The 20,145-nt window shown below is 46.9% G+C and overlaps 1 protein-coding gene across 1 annotated transcript; it reads right to left on the minus strand.

The window, feature by feature from the left end:
• Nucleotides 1-16,054: 16,054 nt before the first annotated feature.
• Nucleotides 16,055-17,682, minus strand: LOC123092680 (uncharacterized). Its single transcript, XM_044514503.1, has one exon. It carries the CDS (start codon nt 17,652-17,654, stop codon nt 16,086-16,088), a length of 1,569 nt encoding a protein of 522 aa, XP_044370438.1. The 5' UTR covers nt 17,655-17,682; the 3' UTR covers nt 16,055-16,085.
• Nucleotides 17,683-20,145: the final 2,463 nt, after the last annotated feature.

Below are 20,145 nucleotides of genomic sequence, written 5' to 3' on the forward strand. Positions count from 1 at the left end.
TTCACACGCCTCTGATTCATCCCCGATGAATCAGACCTGACTCAACTCTAAGCAGTAGCAGGCATGACAAACAAGCATGAATGAGTAGGCACAACAGGGCTCAAACAACTCCTACTCATGCTAGTGGGTTTCATCTATTTACTGTGGCAATGACAGGTCATGCAAAGGATAAAGGGGTTCAGCTACCGCAGCAAGTAACAGATAAATCGGTGTTGTCCTAATGCATTAAAAGAGAGCAGGGGCGAGAGAGTAGGATTGTATCGGAATGAACAAGGGGGTTTTGCTTGCCTGGCACTTCTGAAGATAACATTGAGTCTTCATCAGTGTCAACGATCACATCATCGGTATCACGTCTATCGAGAGGGGACAAATACTGGCAACAAAGAAGAAATACAATCAATGCAATGCACAATATGATGCATGCTATGACATGGCAATATGAATGTGTTTTGGGCTAATGCGACTAGCAACAGATTAAATGAAGTTGGTTTGAATACAAGATTCAAATTCAAACTCCATATGTGATTATTTAAATGTCATTCACTTCATTTGCTCTAAACAGTAGTGATAAGTTGTTCTAACATGCATGAAAATGGTACAGATGGATTCCTTGAATTTTTCTGATAATTTTTCATATATAAATTATTTAATTTGGAGTTACGGTTAATTTTCTATGAATTATTGAAGTTTAGGGCATTTTCTGATATTTATAAATCATTTAGGATTTATTTAAATTCCAGAACAAATACTGCGTCAGCATGACGTAATAGTGACGTCAGCAGGGTCAACCGAGCGCCCCAGGTCAAACCTGACGTGTGGGGTCCACACGTCAGTGTCTCAGTCAACTAACCAGGTTAGTTAGCCCTAACTAACTTAGTTAGCCGGGCGGGGCCCGCATGTCAGTGGCCTACCTAATTAACTAAGTTAGTTAACACTAACTAACTTAGCACTAACTAAGCAGGCGCCTGGGCCCACACGTCAGGGGGTCAAACCCCGTGTCAAACCCGCCGGAGTTGACCCGCGGCTTGTCGCCGGCGACGCCAGCAACGGCGGAGGGCGTCGGAAACGCTCCTTCGGCGACCAAATCGGCGACTGAGGGGCTCTACGCGTAGCGGGGAGTCGCCCGCATCCATCTGTGCAACCGGTAGGGGCTGGGGTGGCTCGAGCTCATCGGAACGGGGCCCGCGGCGGCGACCGGAGTTTGGGCCAGCACGGGCACGGGGCTACGCTTGGCGAGCGAGCGAGCTGAGAGGCTGGGCGGGCTCCTGGGAGATCCACGAGCTCGAGGTCGTGCTCGGACGCGAGTTCGGTGACCTGCAACGACGGCGGCGACATCGCCGGCGGAGCCGAGCTCGCGGCTCCGGTGGAATCGAGGCTACAGGGCGCAATCGAAGGGGAAAAGAGGGAGGGGAGGCGTGGGAGCTCACAGCGGTGCCGTAGGGGTGGTTAGCCGGCTCGGGGACGCGACGATGGTGGTGAATTGACGATGAAGATCCTCGGTGGCCGGCGATGGAAACGGCGATGCCGGCGACGTTGTGGCGCGTCCGTAGTTCCATGGCTTGGTGGGGAGGTCGAAGATGTCGTGACGGAGCTCTCAAGCACGCTGGATGGGCGAGGGAGGGCTGGTGGCCATGGTTACGGCGACGAAGACGGCGAGCTCCGCTCGGTGGTGTGCGCGGGAGGGAAGCAGAGGAGGGAACGGGGTCCAGGGGAAGAGAGGGAGGGCTGGACGGCTCCGGGCGGCTGCGTGGCGTCTCCACGCATGGATAGGCTCGAAGGGGGAGGCCTCCAGCGCGAAGCAGGAGGTGGCCGGCGTCGACGCGCGCCACGCCTCGCCTCTGCTCGTCCTCCTGGCAGAGGAGGAAGAGGACAAAGGAGGAGGAGGTGGGCTGGGCCGGCTGGGGGAACTGGGCCGGCTCTGGTGGCTGCGCGGGTAAGGCCAGGTAAGTGGCCCAGGTGGCCTCTCCCTTTTTATTTTGCTCTGTTTTATTTTTTAATCATTGTTTTCTATTTGTTTCAATCTGTTTTGATTTAGTTCAAACACTAAATCATTTTTGTTTCTTCCAATAATTTTTGCAGGGACTGAAAGTAATATTCTAGAGCCCCTCACAAAATATCAGAATTATTGAAGCATTAAAAATATATATAACATATATTTGCTCCAACTCAAATACAATATATATTAGTTCAAAGATCCAAAATGACATGGAAAAATGTGCATCATCTCTGGTTACTGTTTCCAGCATTTTTCCAAAGATGATGAACATTTTTGAAAGCCACTTGGATTGACTGAAAATATTTTAGGTGAACCTGGTGAATTCTTAAAATGCTAGGGTTTGGACAATCCCCATTTCAACTTTCTGTAAAAGTAAACATGATGCATCACCAAAGGCTAGTACTAGTGCAATGCCAGAAGCTAGGGATGTGACAATTAGGTTCCTACCTCAAGCACTACAACCAAAACCACATGTTCCCAATCCTACTCATGCAAATATTTGAGGGGCAATACTAATGCATAGTAAAAACTGGGTGTAGAAGAGTATGATCAAAGTGTAACTTGCCTTGCTGACAATATGCAAATTCTAGAGATTCGTACTAACAAGCTTCGCACTCCGGGTAATCTAGCGTAGACAAACAATAGCATACATAAGAATTCACTCAAACAAAACATGAGAGAAAACAAGAAAAGATCCGAATCGAAAACGAAACAAGCAAACAGCTTAGACTAACAAGAGTCAAAACCTAATAGCATTATTAACATGTGAATTAGATCTTAACAGTAGGTACATGTGATTAGCTATGATTCGCAAAAAGATTCAACTCAAACGGAGCAACGAAACTCAAAATACGAACGAAAACAAGATCGTTTACTAATCTGGACCAAACTCAAATTTTACAGTAGCAAAATCACGTTCAAGTTGATTAACTGAAAAGAAAAGAATGATACGAAGATTTAGGCGCTGGTTTCATCTAATTTGGATAAACGAGTAAAAAGTTGTGCTAGTTTAAAGATCAGGGGCTAAATCGCGTTAAAAATAATCGCGGACAGGTCCCTAGCCATAAATAAACTAAAAAGAAAAAGACTATCAAACGAACGTTCGCTGTTTGAACTAATCCGGCGAAAAGTGTTTGTTAAAACGAACGAACGGACGAACGTCCGCTAATTAAAATAAACCGAATGAAAAACCGATCTAATCAACAAAACCGCGAAAACCTAAAAAAACAGACGATCCGTTTCGTACCATTTAGAGAAAACCGGCGACGGCGACGGCGGGGTCAATGGCGGCGGCGGCGGCCGCGTGGGGCGGCGTGTTGCGGGGCGGCGATGGCGGCTCCTGCGGCGGCGGCGACGGGCGGCGGCGTGGGTTGCGGTAGCAGCGACGGCGCGCGGGCAGGCGGACGACGGTGCTGGCGAGGGCGGGCGGCGGCGGCAACTTCTGGCGGCGGGTTCGGCGGGCGGCGGCGGCTTATAAAGCCTCGGAGCAGGGCGATGCCTTGGGCGAGGGGGCGGCCCGACGGGAGTCCGAGCCAGACTCCCTCGGCGTCCGTGCGGCGGCGGGAGTCTCCCGCTCAGGAGGAAGGCGGCAGCGACGCGGGCTGTGGCCCGGCTCGGCTGGGCCTTCGGCCCAGTCGGGCGACAGAGAACTTTTTTTTAAATAATTTCGCCCGAAGAAAATTCCTAATAAAATATAAAAAAAATCTAAAAATGCCAAAAACAATTTTTGCCGTCTAAATAAAATATTTGGAACAAAGTGAACTATTTTCTAGCCTAAAAATGCAATTTTCAAAAATGCATATTTTTCTAATTCAAATAAAATAGCAAGTAAGATGCAAATAAAATCATAATTTGATTTTAAAATTCTTTCTCCAATATTTCTCTTAATTTGAAGAAGTCATATTATCTTCTCTCATTTACTTTTTTAATATTGGAAATAGTTGGAGAGGAAAATAATAAAATCAAAATTGATCCTTTCTTCAAATATGAAATAAATCCAAATATGAATTTTGTGAAACCTCTAACTCTCTTCTTGGGTCCTTGAGTTGCTTAAGATTTCTAGGATCTCAACAAAATGCAAGGATAAATATGATATGCAAATGATGATCTATGTATAACATCCAAATTGAAAATTGGGATGTTACACGTTGGGTGCATTAAGTTTAGGCCTTGGGCCATAGTGGGTTGAGTCCATCTGAGTTGGTAGGTGGCATGATGTGCGTGAGCGCAGTTAGCTAAATACATGTGCATTGCTACAGGATGAAACAATATTTGAAAAATGGTGTCATGTGACTGATTATCCTTGTTGGGGAACGTAGCATGCAATTTTAAAAAGAAATCCTACGATCACGCAAGATCTATCTAGGAGATGCATAACAACGAGAGGGTGCGAGTGTGTCCATGTACCCTCATAGACCAAAAGCAGAAGCGTTAGTTAATGCAGTTGATGTAGTCTAACGTCTTCACGATCCAAATACCGAATGTACGACACCTTTGTGTTCAGCACATGTTCAGCTCGATGACGTCCCTCGAACTCTTGATCCAGTAGAGGGTCGAGCGAGAGTTACGTCAACACGACTACGTGGCAACAGTGTTGATGATGTGATCCCAGCAGGGCTTCGCCTAAGCACTACAACGCTATGACCGAGGTGGTAAACTGTGGAGGAGGGCACCACACACGGCTAAGAGAACTCTTGGTGTGCTTTGGGGTTCCCCTTTGCCCCCGTATATAAAGGAGGAGAGGGGGAGGCCGGCCGGCCCTGTAGGGCGTGCCAAGAGAGAGGAGTCCTACTAGGACTCCAAGTCCTAGTAGGATTCCCTTTGGTGGAACGGGGAAGAAGGAAGGGAGAGGGAGAGGGAGAGGGAAAGGGGGCCGCGCCCCCTCCCCTAGTCCTATTCGGACTCCCCATGGGGGGCGCCCCACCCCCTTGTGGGCTTTCCTCTCTCTCCCCTATGGCACATGATGGTCCATTGCTTCCCCGGGGGGTTCCGGTAACCCTTTCGACACTCCGTTTTTACCCGGTACCTCTCGGAACTCTTCCGGTGTCTGAATAACATCGTCCAATATATCATTCTTTATGTCTCGACCATTTCGAAACTCCTCGTCATGTCCGTGGTCTCATTTGGGACTCCGAACAAACTTCGGTCATCAAAAACACATAACACATAATACAAATCATCATCAAACGTTAAGCGTGCGGACCCTACGGATTCGAGAACTATGTAGACATGATCGAGACACACCTCCGATCAATAACCAATAGCGGAACCTGGATGCTCATATTGGCTCCTACATATTCTATGAAGATCTTTATCAGTCAAACCGCACAACAACATACGTTGTTCCCTTTGTCATCGGTATGTTACTAATTGCCCGAGATTCGATCGTCAGTATCATCATGCCTAGCTCAATCTCATTACCGGCAAGTCTCTTTACTCATTCCGTAATGCTTCATCCCATAACTAACTCATTAGTCACATTTCTTGCAAGGCTTATTATTATGAGCATTACCGAGAGGGCCCAGAGATACCTCTCCGATACACGGAGTGACAAATCCTAATCTTGATCTATCCCAACCCAAGAAATACCTTCGGAGACACATGTAGAGCATCTTTATAATCACCCAGTTATGTTGTGACGTTTGATAGCATACAAGGTGTTCCTCTAGTATTCGGGAGTTGCATAATCTCATAGTTAGAAGAACATGTATAAGTCATGAAGAAAGCAGTAGCAATAAAACTGTAACAATCATAATGCTAAGCTAACGGATGGGTCTTGTCCATCACATCATTCTCTAATGATGTGATCCTGTTCATCAAATGACAACACATGTCTATGGTTAGGAAACATAACCATCTTTGATTAACGAGCTAGTCAAGTAGAGGCATACTAGGGACACTATGTTTTGTCTATGTATTCACACATGTACAAAGTTTTCGGTTAATACAATTCTAGCATGAATAATAAACATTTATCATGATATAAGGAAATATAAATAACAACTTCATTATTGCCTCTAGGGCATATTTCCTTCAGTCTCCCACTTGCACTAGAGTCAATAATCCAGATTACAAAGTAATGATTCTAACACCCATGGAGTTTTGGTGCTGATCATGTTTTGCTCGTGGAAGAGGCTTAGTCAACGGCTCTGCAATAATCAGATCCGTATGTATCTTGCAAATCTCTATGTCTCCCTCCGCGACTTGATGGCAGATGGAATTGAAGCGTCTCTTGATGTGTTTGGTTCTCTTGTGAAATCTGAATTCCTTTGCCAAGGCAATTGCTCCAGTATTGTCACAAAAGATTTTCATTGGACCCGTTGCACTAGGTATTACACCTAGATCGGATATGAACTCCTTCATCCAGACTCCTTTATTCGCTGCTTCCGAAGCAGCTATGTACTCCACTTCACACGTAGATCCCGCCACGACGCTCTTCTTGGAACTGCACCAACTGACAGGTCCACCATTCAATATAAATACGATGTGCCTCGAGATGGCCGTATCTTGTCCCCCTGCTCGTGGGGAATCCGCTCCTGGGGCGTCACTCTGCTGCGTCTGGCCCGTCCTCTAGGCACCTTTGGAGGGCGGGGAGTGTGACAATGTACACGCTTCCCTTATCCAAATTGTGACTTACAGTCATCCAGAGCAGTGTCAAAGCTTGCATCGACGTAACCATTTATGACAAGCTCTTTGTCAACTCCATAAACGAGAAACATATCCTTAGTCCTTTCCAGGTATTTCAGGATGTTCTTGACTGTTGTCCAGTGCTCCACTCCTGGATTACTTTGGTACCTCCCTGCTATACTTATAGCAAGGCACACATCAGGTCTGGTACACAACATTGCATACATGATAGAACCTATTGCTGAAGCATAGGGAATGACTTTCATTTTCTCTCTATCTTCTGCAGTGGTCGGGCATTGAGTCTGACTCAACTTCACACCTTGTAACACAAGCAAGAACCCTTTCTTTGACTGATCCATTTTGAACTTCTTCAAAAGTTTATCAAGGTATGTGCTTTGTGAAAGTCCAATTAAGCGTTTTGATCTATCTCTATAGATCTTGATGCCCAATATGTAAGCAGCTTCACCGAGGTCTTTCATTGAAAAATTCTTATTCAAGTATCCTTTCATGCTATCCAGATATTCTGTATTATTTCCAATCAACAATATGTCATCCACATATAATATTAGAAATGCTACAGAGCTCCCACTCACTTTCTTGTAAATACAGGCTTCTCCAAAAGTCTGTACAAAACCATATGCTTTTATCACATTATCAAAGTGTATATTCCAACCCCGAGAGGCTTGCACCAGTCCATAAATGGATCCTGGAGCCTGCACACTTTAATAGCACCCTTTGGATCGAAAAAACCTTCTGGTTGCATCATATACAACTGTTCTTTAAGAAATCCATTAAGGAATGCAGTTTTGACATCCATTTTGCCAAATTTCATAATCATAAAATGCAACAACTGATAACATGATTCAGACAGACTTAAGCATCGCTACGGGTGAGAAGGTCTCATCGTAGTCAACTCCTTGAACTTGTCGAAAACCTTTCATGATAAGTCGAGCTTTGTAGACAGTAACATTACCGTCAACGTCAGTCTTCTTCTCGAAGATCCATTTATTTTCTATGGATTGCCGATCATCGAGCAAGTCCACCAAAGTCCACACTTTGTTCTCATACATGGATCCCATCTCAGATTTCATGGCCTCAAGCCATTTCACGGAATCTGGGCTCATCGTCGCTTCCTCATAGTTCGTAGGTTCATCATGGTCTAGTAACATGACTTCCAGAATAGGATTACCGTACCACTCTGGTGCGGACCATACTCTGGTTGACCTACGAGGTTCGGTAGTAACTTAATCTGAAGTTTCATGATCATCATCATTAGCTTCCTCACTAATTGGTGTAGGAATCACTAGAACTGATTTCTGTGATAAACTACTTTCCAATTCGGGAGAAGGTACAATTACCTCATCAAGTTCTACTTTCCTCCCACTCACTTCTTTCGAGAGAAACTCCTTCTCTAGAAAGGATCCATTCTTAGCAACGAATATCTTGCCTTCGGATCTATGATAGAAGGTGTACCCAACAGTTTCCTTTGGGTATCCTATGAAGACACACTTCTCCGATTTGGGTTTGAGCGTATCAGGTTGAAGCTTTTTCACATAAGCATCACAGCCCCAAACTTTAAGAAAGAACAACTTGGGTAAATCAGTGAGAGACATCATAGATCGCACCATATCCAATAAAGTATGGTTACGATGTTCGGACACACCATTACACTGTGGTGTTCCAGGTGGCATGAGTTGCGAAATTTTTCCACATTGTTTCTAATGAAGACCAAACTCGTAACTCAAATGTTCGCCTCCATGATCTGATCATAGAAACTTTATTTTCTTGTTACCATGATTTTCCACTTCACTGTGAAATTCTTTGAACTTTTCAAATGTGTTAGACTTATGTTTCATTAAGTAGATATACCCATATCTGCTCAAATCATCTGTGAAGGTCAGAAAATAACGATACCCGCCATGAGCCTCAGTACTCATTGGACCGCATACATCGGTATGTATTATTTCCGATAAGTCAGTAGCTCGTTCCATTGTTCCGGAGAACGGAGTCTTAGTCATCTTGCCCGTGAGGCATGGTTCGCAAGCACCAAGTGATTCATAATCAAGTAATTCATCAGCATGGAGTTTCTTCATGCTCTTTACACCAATATGACCTAAACAGCAGTGCCACAAATAAGTTGCACTATCATTATCAACTTTGCATCTTTTGGCTTCAATATTATGAACATGTGTATCACCACGATCGAGATTCAACAAAAATAGACCACTCAACAAAGGTTCATGACCATAAAAGATATTACTCATATAAATAGAACAACTATTATTCTCTGATTTAAATGAATAATCATCTCGCATCAAACAAGATCCAGATATAATGTTCATGCTCAACGCTGACACCAAATAACAATTATTCAGGTCTAAAACTAATCCTGAAGGTAGATGTAGAGGTAGCGTGCCGATGGTGATCACATCGACCTTGGAACCATTTCCAACACGCATCGTCACCCCGTCCTTAGCCAATCTTCGTTTAATCTGTAGCCCTTGTTTTGAGTTGCAAATATGAGCAACATAACCAGTATCAGATACCCAGGCGCTACTACGAGCATTAGTAAGGTACACATCAATAACATGTATACCAAATATACCTTTCACTTTCCCATCCTTCTTATCCGCCAAATACTTGGGGCAGTTCCACTTCCAGTGACCAGTCCCTTTGCAGTAGAAGCACTCAGTTTCAGGCTTAGGTCCAGACTTGGGCTTCTTCCCGGGAGTAGCAACTTGCTTGCTATTCTTCTTGAAGTTCCCCTTCTTCCCTTTGCCCTTTTTCTTGAAACTAGTGGTTTTGTTAACCATCAACACTTGATGCTCCTTCTTGATTTCTACCTCTGCAGCCTTTAGCATTGCGAAGAGCTCGAGAATAGTCTTTTCCATCCCTTGCATATTATAGTTCATCACGAAGCCTTTATAGCTTGGTGGCAGTGATTGAAGAACTCTGTCAATGACACTATAATTAGAAAGATTAACTCCCAGCTGACTCAAGTGGTTATGGTACCCAGACATTCTGAGTATGTGTTCACTGACAAAACTATTCTCCTCCATCTTGCAGATATAGAACTTGTTGGAGACTTCATATCTCTCAACTCGGGCATTTGCTTGAAATACTAACTTCAACTGTTGGAATATCTCATATGCTCCATGATGTTCAAAACGTCTTTAAAGTCCTGATTCTAAGCCGTAAAGCATGGCACATTGAACTATCGAGTAGTCATCAGCTTTTCTCTGCCAGACGTTCATAACATCCGTAGTTGCTCCTGTAGCAGGCCTTGCACCTAGAGGTGCTTCCAGGACGTAATTCTTCTGTGCAGCAATGAGGATAATCCTCAAGTTACGGACCCAGTCCGTGTAATTGCTACCATCGTCTTTCAACTTAGCTTTCTCTAGGAACACATTAAAATTCAAGGGAACGGTAGCACGGGCCATTGATCTATAACAACATAGACATGCAAAAACTATCAGGACTAAGTTCATGATAAATTAAAGTTCAATTAATCATATTACTTAAGAACTCCCACTTAGATAGACATCCATCTAGTCATCTAAATGATCACGTGATCCATATCAACTAAACCATGTCCGATCATCACGTGAGATGGAGTAGTTTTCAATGGTGAACATCGCTATGTTGATCATATCTACTATATGATTCACGTTCGACCTTTTGGTCTCAGTGTTCCGAGGCCATATCTGCATATGCTAGGCTCGTCAAGTTTAACCCGAGTATTCTGCACGTGCAAAACTGGCTTGCACCCGTTGTATGTGAACGTAGAGCTTATCACACCCGATCATCATGTGGTGTCTCGGCACGACGAACTGTAGCAACGGTACATACTCAGGGAGAACACTTATACCTTGAAATTTAGTGAGGGATCATCCTATAATGCTACCGTCGTACTAAGCAAAATAAGATGCATAAAAGATAAACATCACATGCAATCAAAAATATGTGACATGATATGGTCATCATCATCTTGTGCCTTTGATCTCCATCTCCAAAGCACCGTCATGATCTCCATCGTCACCGGCTTGACACCTTGATCTCCATCGCAACATCTTGTCATCTTGCCAACTATTGCTTCTACGACTATCGCTACCGCTTAGTGATAAAGTAAAGCAATTACATGGCGATTGCATTTCATACAATAAAGCGACAACCATATGGCTCCTGCCAGTTGCCGATAACTCTATTACAAAACATATCATCTCATACAACAATTTATATCACATCATGTCTTGACCATATCACATCACAACAAGCCCTGCAAAAACAAGTTAGACGTCCTCTACTTTGTTGTTGCAAGTTTTACGTGGCTGCTACGGGCTTCTAGCAAGAACCATTCTTACCTACGCATCAAAAACCACAACAATTTTTCGTCAAGTGTGCTATTTTAACCTTCAACAAGGACCAGCCGTAGTCAAACTAGATTCAACTAAAGTTGGAGAAACAGACAACCGCTAGCCATCTGTGTGCAAAGCACCTCGGTCGAACCAGTCTCATGAACGCGGTCATGTAATGTCGGTTCGGGCCGCTTCATCCAACAATACCGCCGAATCAAAGTAAGATGTTGGTGGTAAGCAGTATGACTATTATCGCCCACAACTCTTTGTGTTCTACTCGTGCATATCATCTATGCATAGACCTGGCTCTGATGCCACTGTTGGGGAATGTAGCATGCAATTTCAAAAAAAATTCCTACGATCACGCAAGATCTATCTAGGAGATGCATAGTAACGAGAGGGGGAGATTGGGTCCACATACCCTCATAGACCAAAAGCGGAAGCGTTAGTTAACGCGGTTGATGTAGTCGAACGTCTTCACGATCCAACCAATCCAAGTACCGAACGTACAACACCTCCGTGTTTAACACACGTTCAGCTCGATGACGTCTCTAAAACTCTTGATCCAGTAGAGAGTCGAGGGAGAGTTCTGTCAGCACGACGGTGTGGCGACAGTGTTGATGATGTGATCCACGCAGGGCTTCACCTAAGCACTACGACGCTATGACCAAGGTGGTAAACTGTGGAAAGGGGCACCACACACGGCTAAGAGAACTCTTGGTCTGCTTTGGGGTGGCCCCTTCCCCCATATATAAAGGAGGAGACGGGGAGGCCGGCCAGCCCTGTAGGGCGCGCCAAGATAGATGAGTCCTACTAAGACTCCAAGTCCTAGTAGGATTCCCTTTGGTGGAAGGGGGAAGAAGGAAGGGACAGGGAGAGTGAAAGGAAAATGGGGGCCGCGCCCCTCCCCTAGTCCTATTCGGACTTCCAAGGGAGGGGGGGGTGCCACCCCCTTGTGGGTTGTTATCTCTCTCCCCTATGACCCATGATGACCCATTGCTTCCCCCCGGGGGGGGGGGGGTTCTGGTAACCCCTCCGGCACTCCATTTTTACTCGGTACCTCTCAGAACTCTTTCGGTGTCCGAATAACATCGTCCAATATATCATTCTTTATGTCTCGACCACTTTGAGACTCCTCGTCATGTCCGTGATCCCATCCGGGACTCCGAACAAACTTCGGTCATCAAAAACACATAACTCATAATACAAATCGCCATCGAACGTTAAGCATGCGGACCATACGGGCTCGAGAACTATGTAGACATGATCGAGACACATCTCCAACCAATAACCAATATCGGAACCTGGATGCTCATATTGGCTCCTACATATTCTACGAAGATCTTTATCGGTCAAACCGCACAACAACATACGTTGTTCCCTTTGTCGTCGTTATGTTACTTGCCCGAGATTCAATCGTCGGTATCATCATACCTAGTTCAATCTCGTTACTGGCAAGTCTCTTTACTCATTCTATAATGCTTCATCCCGTAACTAACTCATTAGTCACATTGCTTGCAAGGCTTATAGTGATGAGCATTACCGAGAGGGCCCAGAGATACCTCTCCGATACACGGAGTGAAAATCCTACTCTTGATCTATGCCAACCCAACAAACACCTTCAGAGACACCTGTAGAGCATATTTATAATCACCCTGTTACGCTATGGCATTTGATAGCACACAAGGTGGTCCTCCGGTATTCGGGAGTTGCATAATCTCATAGTCAGAGGAACATGTATAAGTCATGAAGAAAACAGTAGCAATAAAACTGTAATGATCATAATGCTAAGATAACGGATGGGTCTTGTCCATCACATTATTCTTTAATGATGTGATCCCGTTCATCAAATGACAATACATGTCTATGGTTAGGAAACATAACCATCTTTGATTAACGAGCTAGTCAAGTAGAGGCATACTAGGGACACCGTGTTTTGTCTATATATTCACACATGTACTAAGTTTCTGGTTAATACAATTCTAGCATGAATAATAACCATTTATCATGATATAAGGAAATATAAATAACAACTTTATTATTGCATCTAGGGCATATTTCCCGCAGTCCTCGGTTGTCATTGTTGTCCTTGAAGGCACGGTCAAAGCCCTCGACCGTTAGTGCTTGGTCGTCCTCGAGCGGGGCCGACGTGGCGGGCAGCTATGCCTAGAAGTGTTAGATGATGCATCTGAACACAGGAAAGTCAATTATCATGGCAAAAACATATAGATGGGATGCTTAATAGAGAAACTGAAAAAGGCAAACATGGTAATAAATATGATCGGACCAATTGCACGTACCAGGATAGATGCAGGCATATCTAAAGCACGATACGACGGCTAGAAAATCGTATTTGAAATAGTAGCAATAATAAGTGTTAAGCAACTATTTAGCGACACAGAGAACTTGAGTGCTAGAGCAACCAATGTTGTACTATATCATAAGAGGGCTATAATATTTGATTTGAGAGTTATTTATTCAAAACCACCACACTTGGGGCTAGGATGGTACCACATTCAAGTCAGGGCACAAGAAACCACCAAAAGTGCGCCTAATGCGTAACACAGAGCACTGATTGTCTTATTTGCCCGTGAAAACAACGAAACTGACAACTTGGCCCCACCAATCGGGCTGGCATGGCCTGGCTATGTGGATAATTGATTGAGCTGGCCCAAAGCCCCACCTGTTAGATGCATCTCTTCTTCCCCTCTTTCTTCCTCCTGTAAAAAAGAAATGACCATAGCCTCCCGCACCGCCGCCCTGAGTCAAGGCGGATGTAGTGTCGGGCCCCAGTGGCTGGTGGCCGACCGGGCCGCGACCAGTGGCTGGCGGCGCGACCAATGGCTAGCGGCGAAAGAAGCATCGGGTCGCGCCCTGAGTCGTCTCCTACATGGGTCATCCTACTCAAGCTAATGTCGGCAGATGCACATCGGGCCCCATGGGCGCCCAGTGGAGCACGCATGGGCGGCGCCAGAGCTGTTGTACATCATTCGGTCGCACCGCGGCGGTGTGTAGGCAGGCATTGGCCGCACCTGTGTTGGAGCGCGATGTGGAGGGCATCTCCGGCCGCGGCCGCGAGTCCACCATCGGCTTCCTGGTACCACATCAACGTCCTTTGCGCCCGTGCCCACCGTCGCTTTGACAGCCATAGAAGACCACCATGGGCGCCACCCATGACGTCTCCTTGCCACGGCTGCATCGGCCGGCTCCCCGGTGCGCTGCCGCGCGGCCTCACCTGTTCATGGTGCCACTGACGACATGCCCATAGGCTGTTTGATGAAATGCCCATGAGAAAATGGAAAGAGAAATAAAAAAAAGGTGAAAGAGGTAAACACTTGAGTCATTGACAGGTGGGACCCTCATCCAACTCAGCAAATTGTCCACATAGGCACGCTACATCAGCCTGACAGGCGGGCCCCACCTTTCGATTTCGCTGTTTTCACGACCAAATTTCAGTATCAGTGCTCCGCGTTACGTATTAGGCACATTTTTGGTGGTTTCTTGTGCCGTGGCTTGAATGTGGTACCAAGTTGTTATCCTAGCCTCAAGTGTGATGGTTTTGGCTAAATAACTCTTGATTTAATAATGGTATGTGAAAAGGAGACTTTGTATGACCAGCTATTATAATAGAGAGAGTACATATGCCACATCTTACACTTATGCACCAAGTCTGTTATGCAAACAAATATCTATTTTACAACTGAGTAAAAGAATGAGTCAAGCCAAACATGAAAGGCACACAAGAGACAAGCTGCGAAGCAAAAGTCTAGAGCTTGTGAATGTATAATGCATACGAATAGGATGACAGTACTTAGCACTAGAAAAAACCACAACCAACAAACACAATATTCGAGTGTAATAACTAATACTCCCTTCGTCCGGAAATACTTGTCATCAAAATAAATAAAAGGGGATGTATCTAGATGTATATTAGTTCTACGGAAACACTAACGCCCACATGTGTGGGCGTTTGCATCTCGCCCACACGCATGGATCCGCGTCTGTTTGTGGGTGCACGAATCTTGGCATGTTTGTGGTGCCACGTAGGATAGGGCTGGTGTGTGGGCATTCACCCGGTTGCCCTCACGCCCGTTTCACCACACGAGGGGCCAATGTGTGGGCGTTTAGCAGTTCGCCCACACGTCAATTTTCACTCACGCATAAGGGCTGGTGTGTGGGCATTTACCATCTCGCCCACACGCCCGTCTCCTCTCCCACACCCAAGCTGCTAGTTGCCATGTGTTTTGCAGTGTACATGGCAACTTCCCTAGTGTGCTTATAAGCAGATGACAACTCTATTTTTTTTACCCGAACATGTCAGTTTTCATGTGTTTTGCAGGGTACACGGCAACTGCCTAGTGTGCACGTAAGCAGATGGCAACTCTCTTTTACCCGAGTTGCCATGTGTTTTTGCATGGTACATCGCAACTGCCTAGTGTGCACGTAAGCAGATGACAACTCTTCCTTTTACATGGCAACTGCCCTAGCGTGCTTGTGAGCACATGGCAACCCTCTCAACTGCCTAGTTTTAGTAGGTGGCAACTCCTAAAGTTTTGAAATCATGGCAACTGCAGTAGACCAGACCATACATGGCAACTGCAGTTGAGCAACCATGGCAACTGTAGTTGTCCGACATGGCAACTGTAGTTCAGCGACATGGCAACTACAGTCAAATGAACATGGAAGATGGTCCAGACCATGGCAACTGCGGGGACGCTGGTGACTGTCACGCGGAGCGTGCGGGACCATAAGGTAGGAGGCCTGACGTACGGGCGTGTGGGCGTTATCTATTTTGCCCACATGCAGGCATGTGAGAGGGACCGCCAGAAAAAAAAGGCGTGTGGGCATTACTTGTTTTGCCCACACGTAGGCGTGTGGGCTGATCCTCTTAAACATCACAAAAACTGTGTGGGCAGACCCCTTAACGCCCACATGTGTGAGCGTTATCGGCGTCCTAGTTTTAGATACATCTCTTTTCATCCATTTTGATGACAGTATTTCCTGACGGAGGGAGTATGAGATTATAAATTCCATCAAATCGAATATAGATTACAAAGAAGCATGTGCATTACTAGACGGTTTCAGGGAAGGCACAAACATGAGAAAACTCAGCCTAAAACTAGTTGAACTTGGGCAGCCGAGGAAGAAACCCCATCCATGATGTGCTTCAGTGTGTCGTCCTTCTCCTCGTCGGTCCACAAATGTTGATGTGTCACCAACTCCCAGTCCCAGTGCCCTTTGTTCCGAGCATGCCCGTTCCTTAACATTGTGACATGGCGCAACACCGTGCACGCTCCCATGAGAAACTTGACGAAGTAGGCCTGCCTCTTTGTTCCCTCATAACCAACCATCACAAACTCCTCCAAGTGATGATGGTGCCGAACCATGGTGGGTCGCCAGGGTATCTCATCACCGGGCTTCTCTTCTATGCAAGCTGCGATGTGGACGTGGAGGGTCTTCAGGGAAGGCGCCGTCTCGAGGAGGAGACGGGGCCACGAGACATCCCAGGATGAAGGCACATCGGCGACCAGCAGCCTCCTCAGGTTCGGTAACAACGGCGGCGATGGGGGGCTCGACGGCACGATCCATCTGTCAGGCCCAGTGAGCCTGAGAATCAGGCTGGTTATGCCCGGCATGCGTCGAAGAAACGTTTCAGGCTCTATCTTCAGGTGCTGCGCTAGAGCTTGGCGAAATCCTTGCATTGTCATACCGAGGCACAAGGTGAGGTTATATTTCCTGAGACAGGGAAACGAGGTGGACTCCTCCAAGTGCACTATGATTCCCTCGGAGGCAAGGCTCTCGAGGCTAGGAAGAGCCCTCAGGCGTATCCGTCTGAACCTGCACCTGTCCACGACGAGCTCCCTGATCTTCGACATGGGGGCGTCCACGACCACGCCCCTGCCCCCGCTGCACCTGCAGGAGATGAGGTGCAGCACCTGCAGCTGCAGGCACGAGGTGAAGACGCCCTCGTAGGCTGCCTCGGGCGTCGAATCCGGTATGTCTTGCAGGACGAGCGTGGTGAGCGCGCCGTACTCGTGCAACGGCGGGAGCACGCAGCCTCCAAGCTTGAGGCTTTGCAGGCGTGCCGCGCTGGGTTCCTTGCACAGGCCATGGCTGCCAAAGGTGTGGACTGCTCCTGGTTGATTGTAGATTGGCTTGGCAACAGCTTCGAGGTCGTCCACCCCCCAAGCGTCGACGGCCTCCGCGATGAGCTGGTTCAGGCAGCCGGTGTTGTGGGTGACGAAGAACTCCACCCTGAGCCTATTGACCCTCCTCCGGCGAGCGACGGTGCCCAAGAAGCTCTCGACGGACCTGGTCAGGGCGCGCATGGCCCGGTGCTCGTACCTTGTGATATTGGGCATGAGCTCCCGTGTCATTGCGTGCCTTTCGTACTGGAAAAAAATAGCTTCCCCGATGCCGCGGCAGAGCTGGACCCATCGGTGGTAGCGCGGCGGGAGCATGCCCTCGACACTGAAGTTGAGGACTGGGAGCTCACGGTTGAGGCGGGCCCAGCGCTTGGAGAGGGCGGCGGTGCCGAGCGCCGTCCGGATGTCGAGGCGGCGTAGGACCGAAAGGAGGAGATCGTCGGGGAGGGCGCTGATCCGGTCGTCGCGGCGGGACGCCCGCGGCCGGCGGCGGCGAAGGCATCGACCCATCGCGGTCCTGGCCCTGGCCATGAGTGAGCTACCTCCACCCGCGCGAGGAATCGAGTAGCGAGTAGATGTTGCCGACTCACGGCCGCGGTTGCGATTAAATAGAGCCGTCGGCATCGACGCTGAACCTCTCCGATTCTTGAACAGAGACGGATTTAGCTTTCAAGCGAACAAAACAGGGGCAGCAATGGCCCGACGACTTTCTGGGGCATGGGCAAATTGATGCAGCCCCAAATTCCCTGCCGCGTTCTTATTTTGTTCCCACGATTTTTGTACTGTGATTAACTGGGATGACTTACTATTTTGCCTTTTTTAATTATTTTTTCGTGGAATTACTGCACACACACGCATGAATGATCTCTGTTGTGCTGTCATGTTCAGGTTTAAGGGGTTTGTTTTTTTAGAGCTAGATACATTTTTGTAACTTGTGGCAAAATCCACGGAAATTTGATGTACTTGTGATTGTCCCAGTCAAGGACATGTACCTTTCTATTTGTTAGGAGAGTGTGATGCCCAGACTTAATCATGCATTAATCATACACGCAAATGCGCACGATCAAGATCAGAGACTCGCGGGGAGATACCACAACACAACTCTAGACACAAATTAAAGTCATACGAGCTTTATATTACAAGCCAGGGGTCTCGAGGACTCGAATACAAACGAGTCAGCGGAAGCAACACTATCTTAGTACAGACATAAGGTAAACAAGTCCGACTTAAGAAGGCTAGCACAAACATCAACAACGATCGAAAAAGTAAGGCCTCCTGCCTGGGAGCCTCCTAACTACTCATGGTCGTGGGCGGCCTCCACGTAGTAGTAGGCACCCTCGGGGTATTGGTAGTCGTCGGTGGTGTGGCATTTAGCTCCTGGGATCCGTTATCTGATCGCAACAATCGGGTATAGGGGAAAAAGGGGATAGCGAAGCAACCGTGAGTACTTATCCAAAATACTCGCAAGACTTACATCAAATCTAAACAAAGTATGCATTAGTATCAAAGGAATGGGGCTATATCTTTGAACTGAACTGCAGAAATGCCAGAAGAGAAGGGAAAGTCTAGCCTATTGAAGACTAGCATCTTGAAGTATTAGAAGAGTGCAGATTAGCATAGCACAATTAATAAGTATATTGTAACATTAACGCCCAGAGATCCTTTCTCGACTCTCTGCGAGAAAGCAATCCCGGAGCCATCATATCCATTTAACATCTCCAGTATCCAGTTCTAGTTTTATCAATTGGGATACAACTTCGAGCGCCCATTACCGTGGACACAACTATTCGAATGGATTAACTTTCGTGCAGGGATGCACAAACTTACCTAACACGCACGATTAACTCCGGCCGGGCACACCATCAGATCATACCCGGCCTCGCTGATTGACACATCGTAGTCCTACCTAGGCTCAACGGAGAGGCCAACACGCCGGTCTACATCCTAAGCGTGCAGGGGGTCTTGGGCCCATCGCCCTTTGCAGTCCTGCACATTACGTGGACGGCTGGGATCAGTCCTGACTACCTCTTTATACAAAGCAGGTGCTTACGCGGACCACACGGACGTGTGCCGCACAATCATTGACGTCCAGAGAGCTTTTAGAGAAACGTACGACATAGAGTGTCCATACTTATTCCCGCGTGATGGTCAGTGCGAAGAGGCTAGAGGCCTACTCGGATCACATATCCAAACTGTTAGTGTCTTGGCAGCGCGCGGTAACGATCAATGATCCACGATATATGGTCCCATCGCCCCGTCTCCCAGCCTTACGACAAGGGCTAAGAATGCCCGACTGTGCCACATAGTTATCTCGCGAGTTCCCTCCAGGTCAACCCGACTCCACATCACTAGTGGGTACCCTCACGGTGAATCCGACTTCACATTTCTCTCACAGGTACCCCTCGGGGCCGGCCTGACTTCATCATGGTTCTATGGTAAAGTCAAAGTAACCGTGTGTCCATAACACCAACGGGGAAATCCGATGAATCACCCTCGATGGATTCCACTTGATGTAACCATCAAGGTGAACTTGGAGGAATCACCCTCGAGGGTTCACTCTTCATGTGTTGGACAACAGAGTAATTATCGGGAGTGGTGAAGGAGGAATCACCCTCCTTAAACCACGATCGATTAACTACACCACAGCGATGTCATTAGAAGTGCTATACGAGGTATCACCCTCGCCACTCGATAGTAACCCTGAAGTGCCATACAACTAAGGGGTGTGATGTGATGTGTTGGGCTCTGTACATCGATCACGTTGGTCGAGTCATTGGTGGTAAATCGGGGGCAACAGGGACAAGCTGAGGGGCCACTGGTGGATCACTAACCAACCTATACTAAGCATATACAATAAGGAGGTAAGGTAACAATTGCAGGTTACAAAATCAGGCTATGCATCAGAATAGGATCATACAAATACAGTAGCAAAATCAAATGCAAGCATGAGAGAGAAGGAACTGGCGATATAGGAATGATCAAGTGAGTTTTGCTTGCCTGGAAGCTCTGCATAAAGGGGCTG

Source organism: Triticum aestivum, chromosome 1B, assembly GCF_018294505.1.
Source record: "Triticum aestivum cultivar Chinese Spring chromosome 1B, IWGSC CS RefSeq v2.1, whole genome shotgun sequence".
Classification (NCBI taxonomy): Eukaryota; Viridiplantae; Streptophyta; class Magnoliopsida; order Poales; family Poaceae; genus Triticum; species Triticum aestivum.

Bases quoted from the DNA above. Each gene is read 5' to 3' on its own strand.
- LOC123092680 (XM_044514503.1), bottom strand. From the start codon at position 17,654: ATGGCCAGGGCCAGGACCGCGATGGGTCGATGCCTTCGCCGCCGCCGG.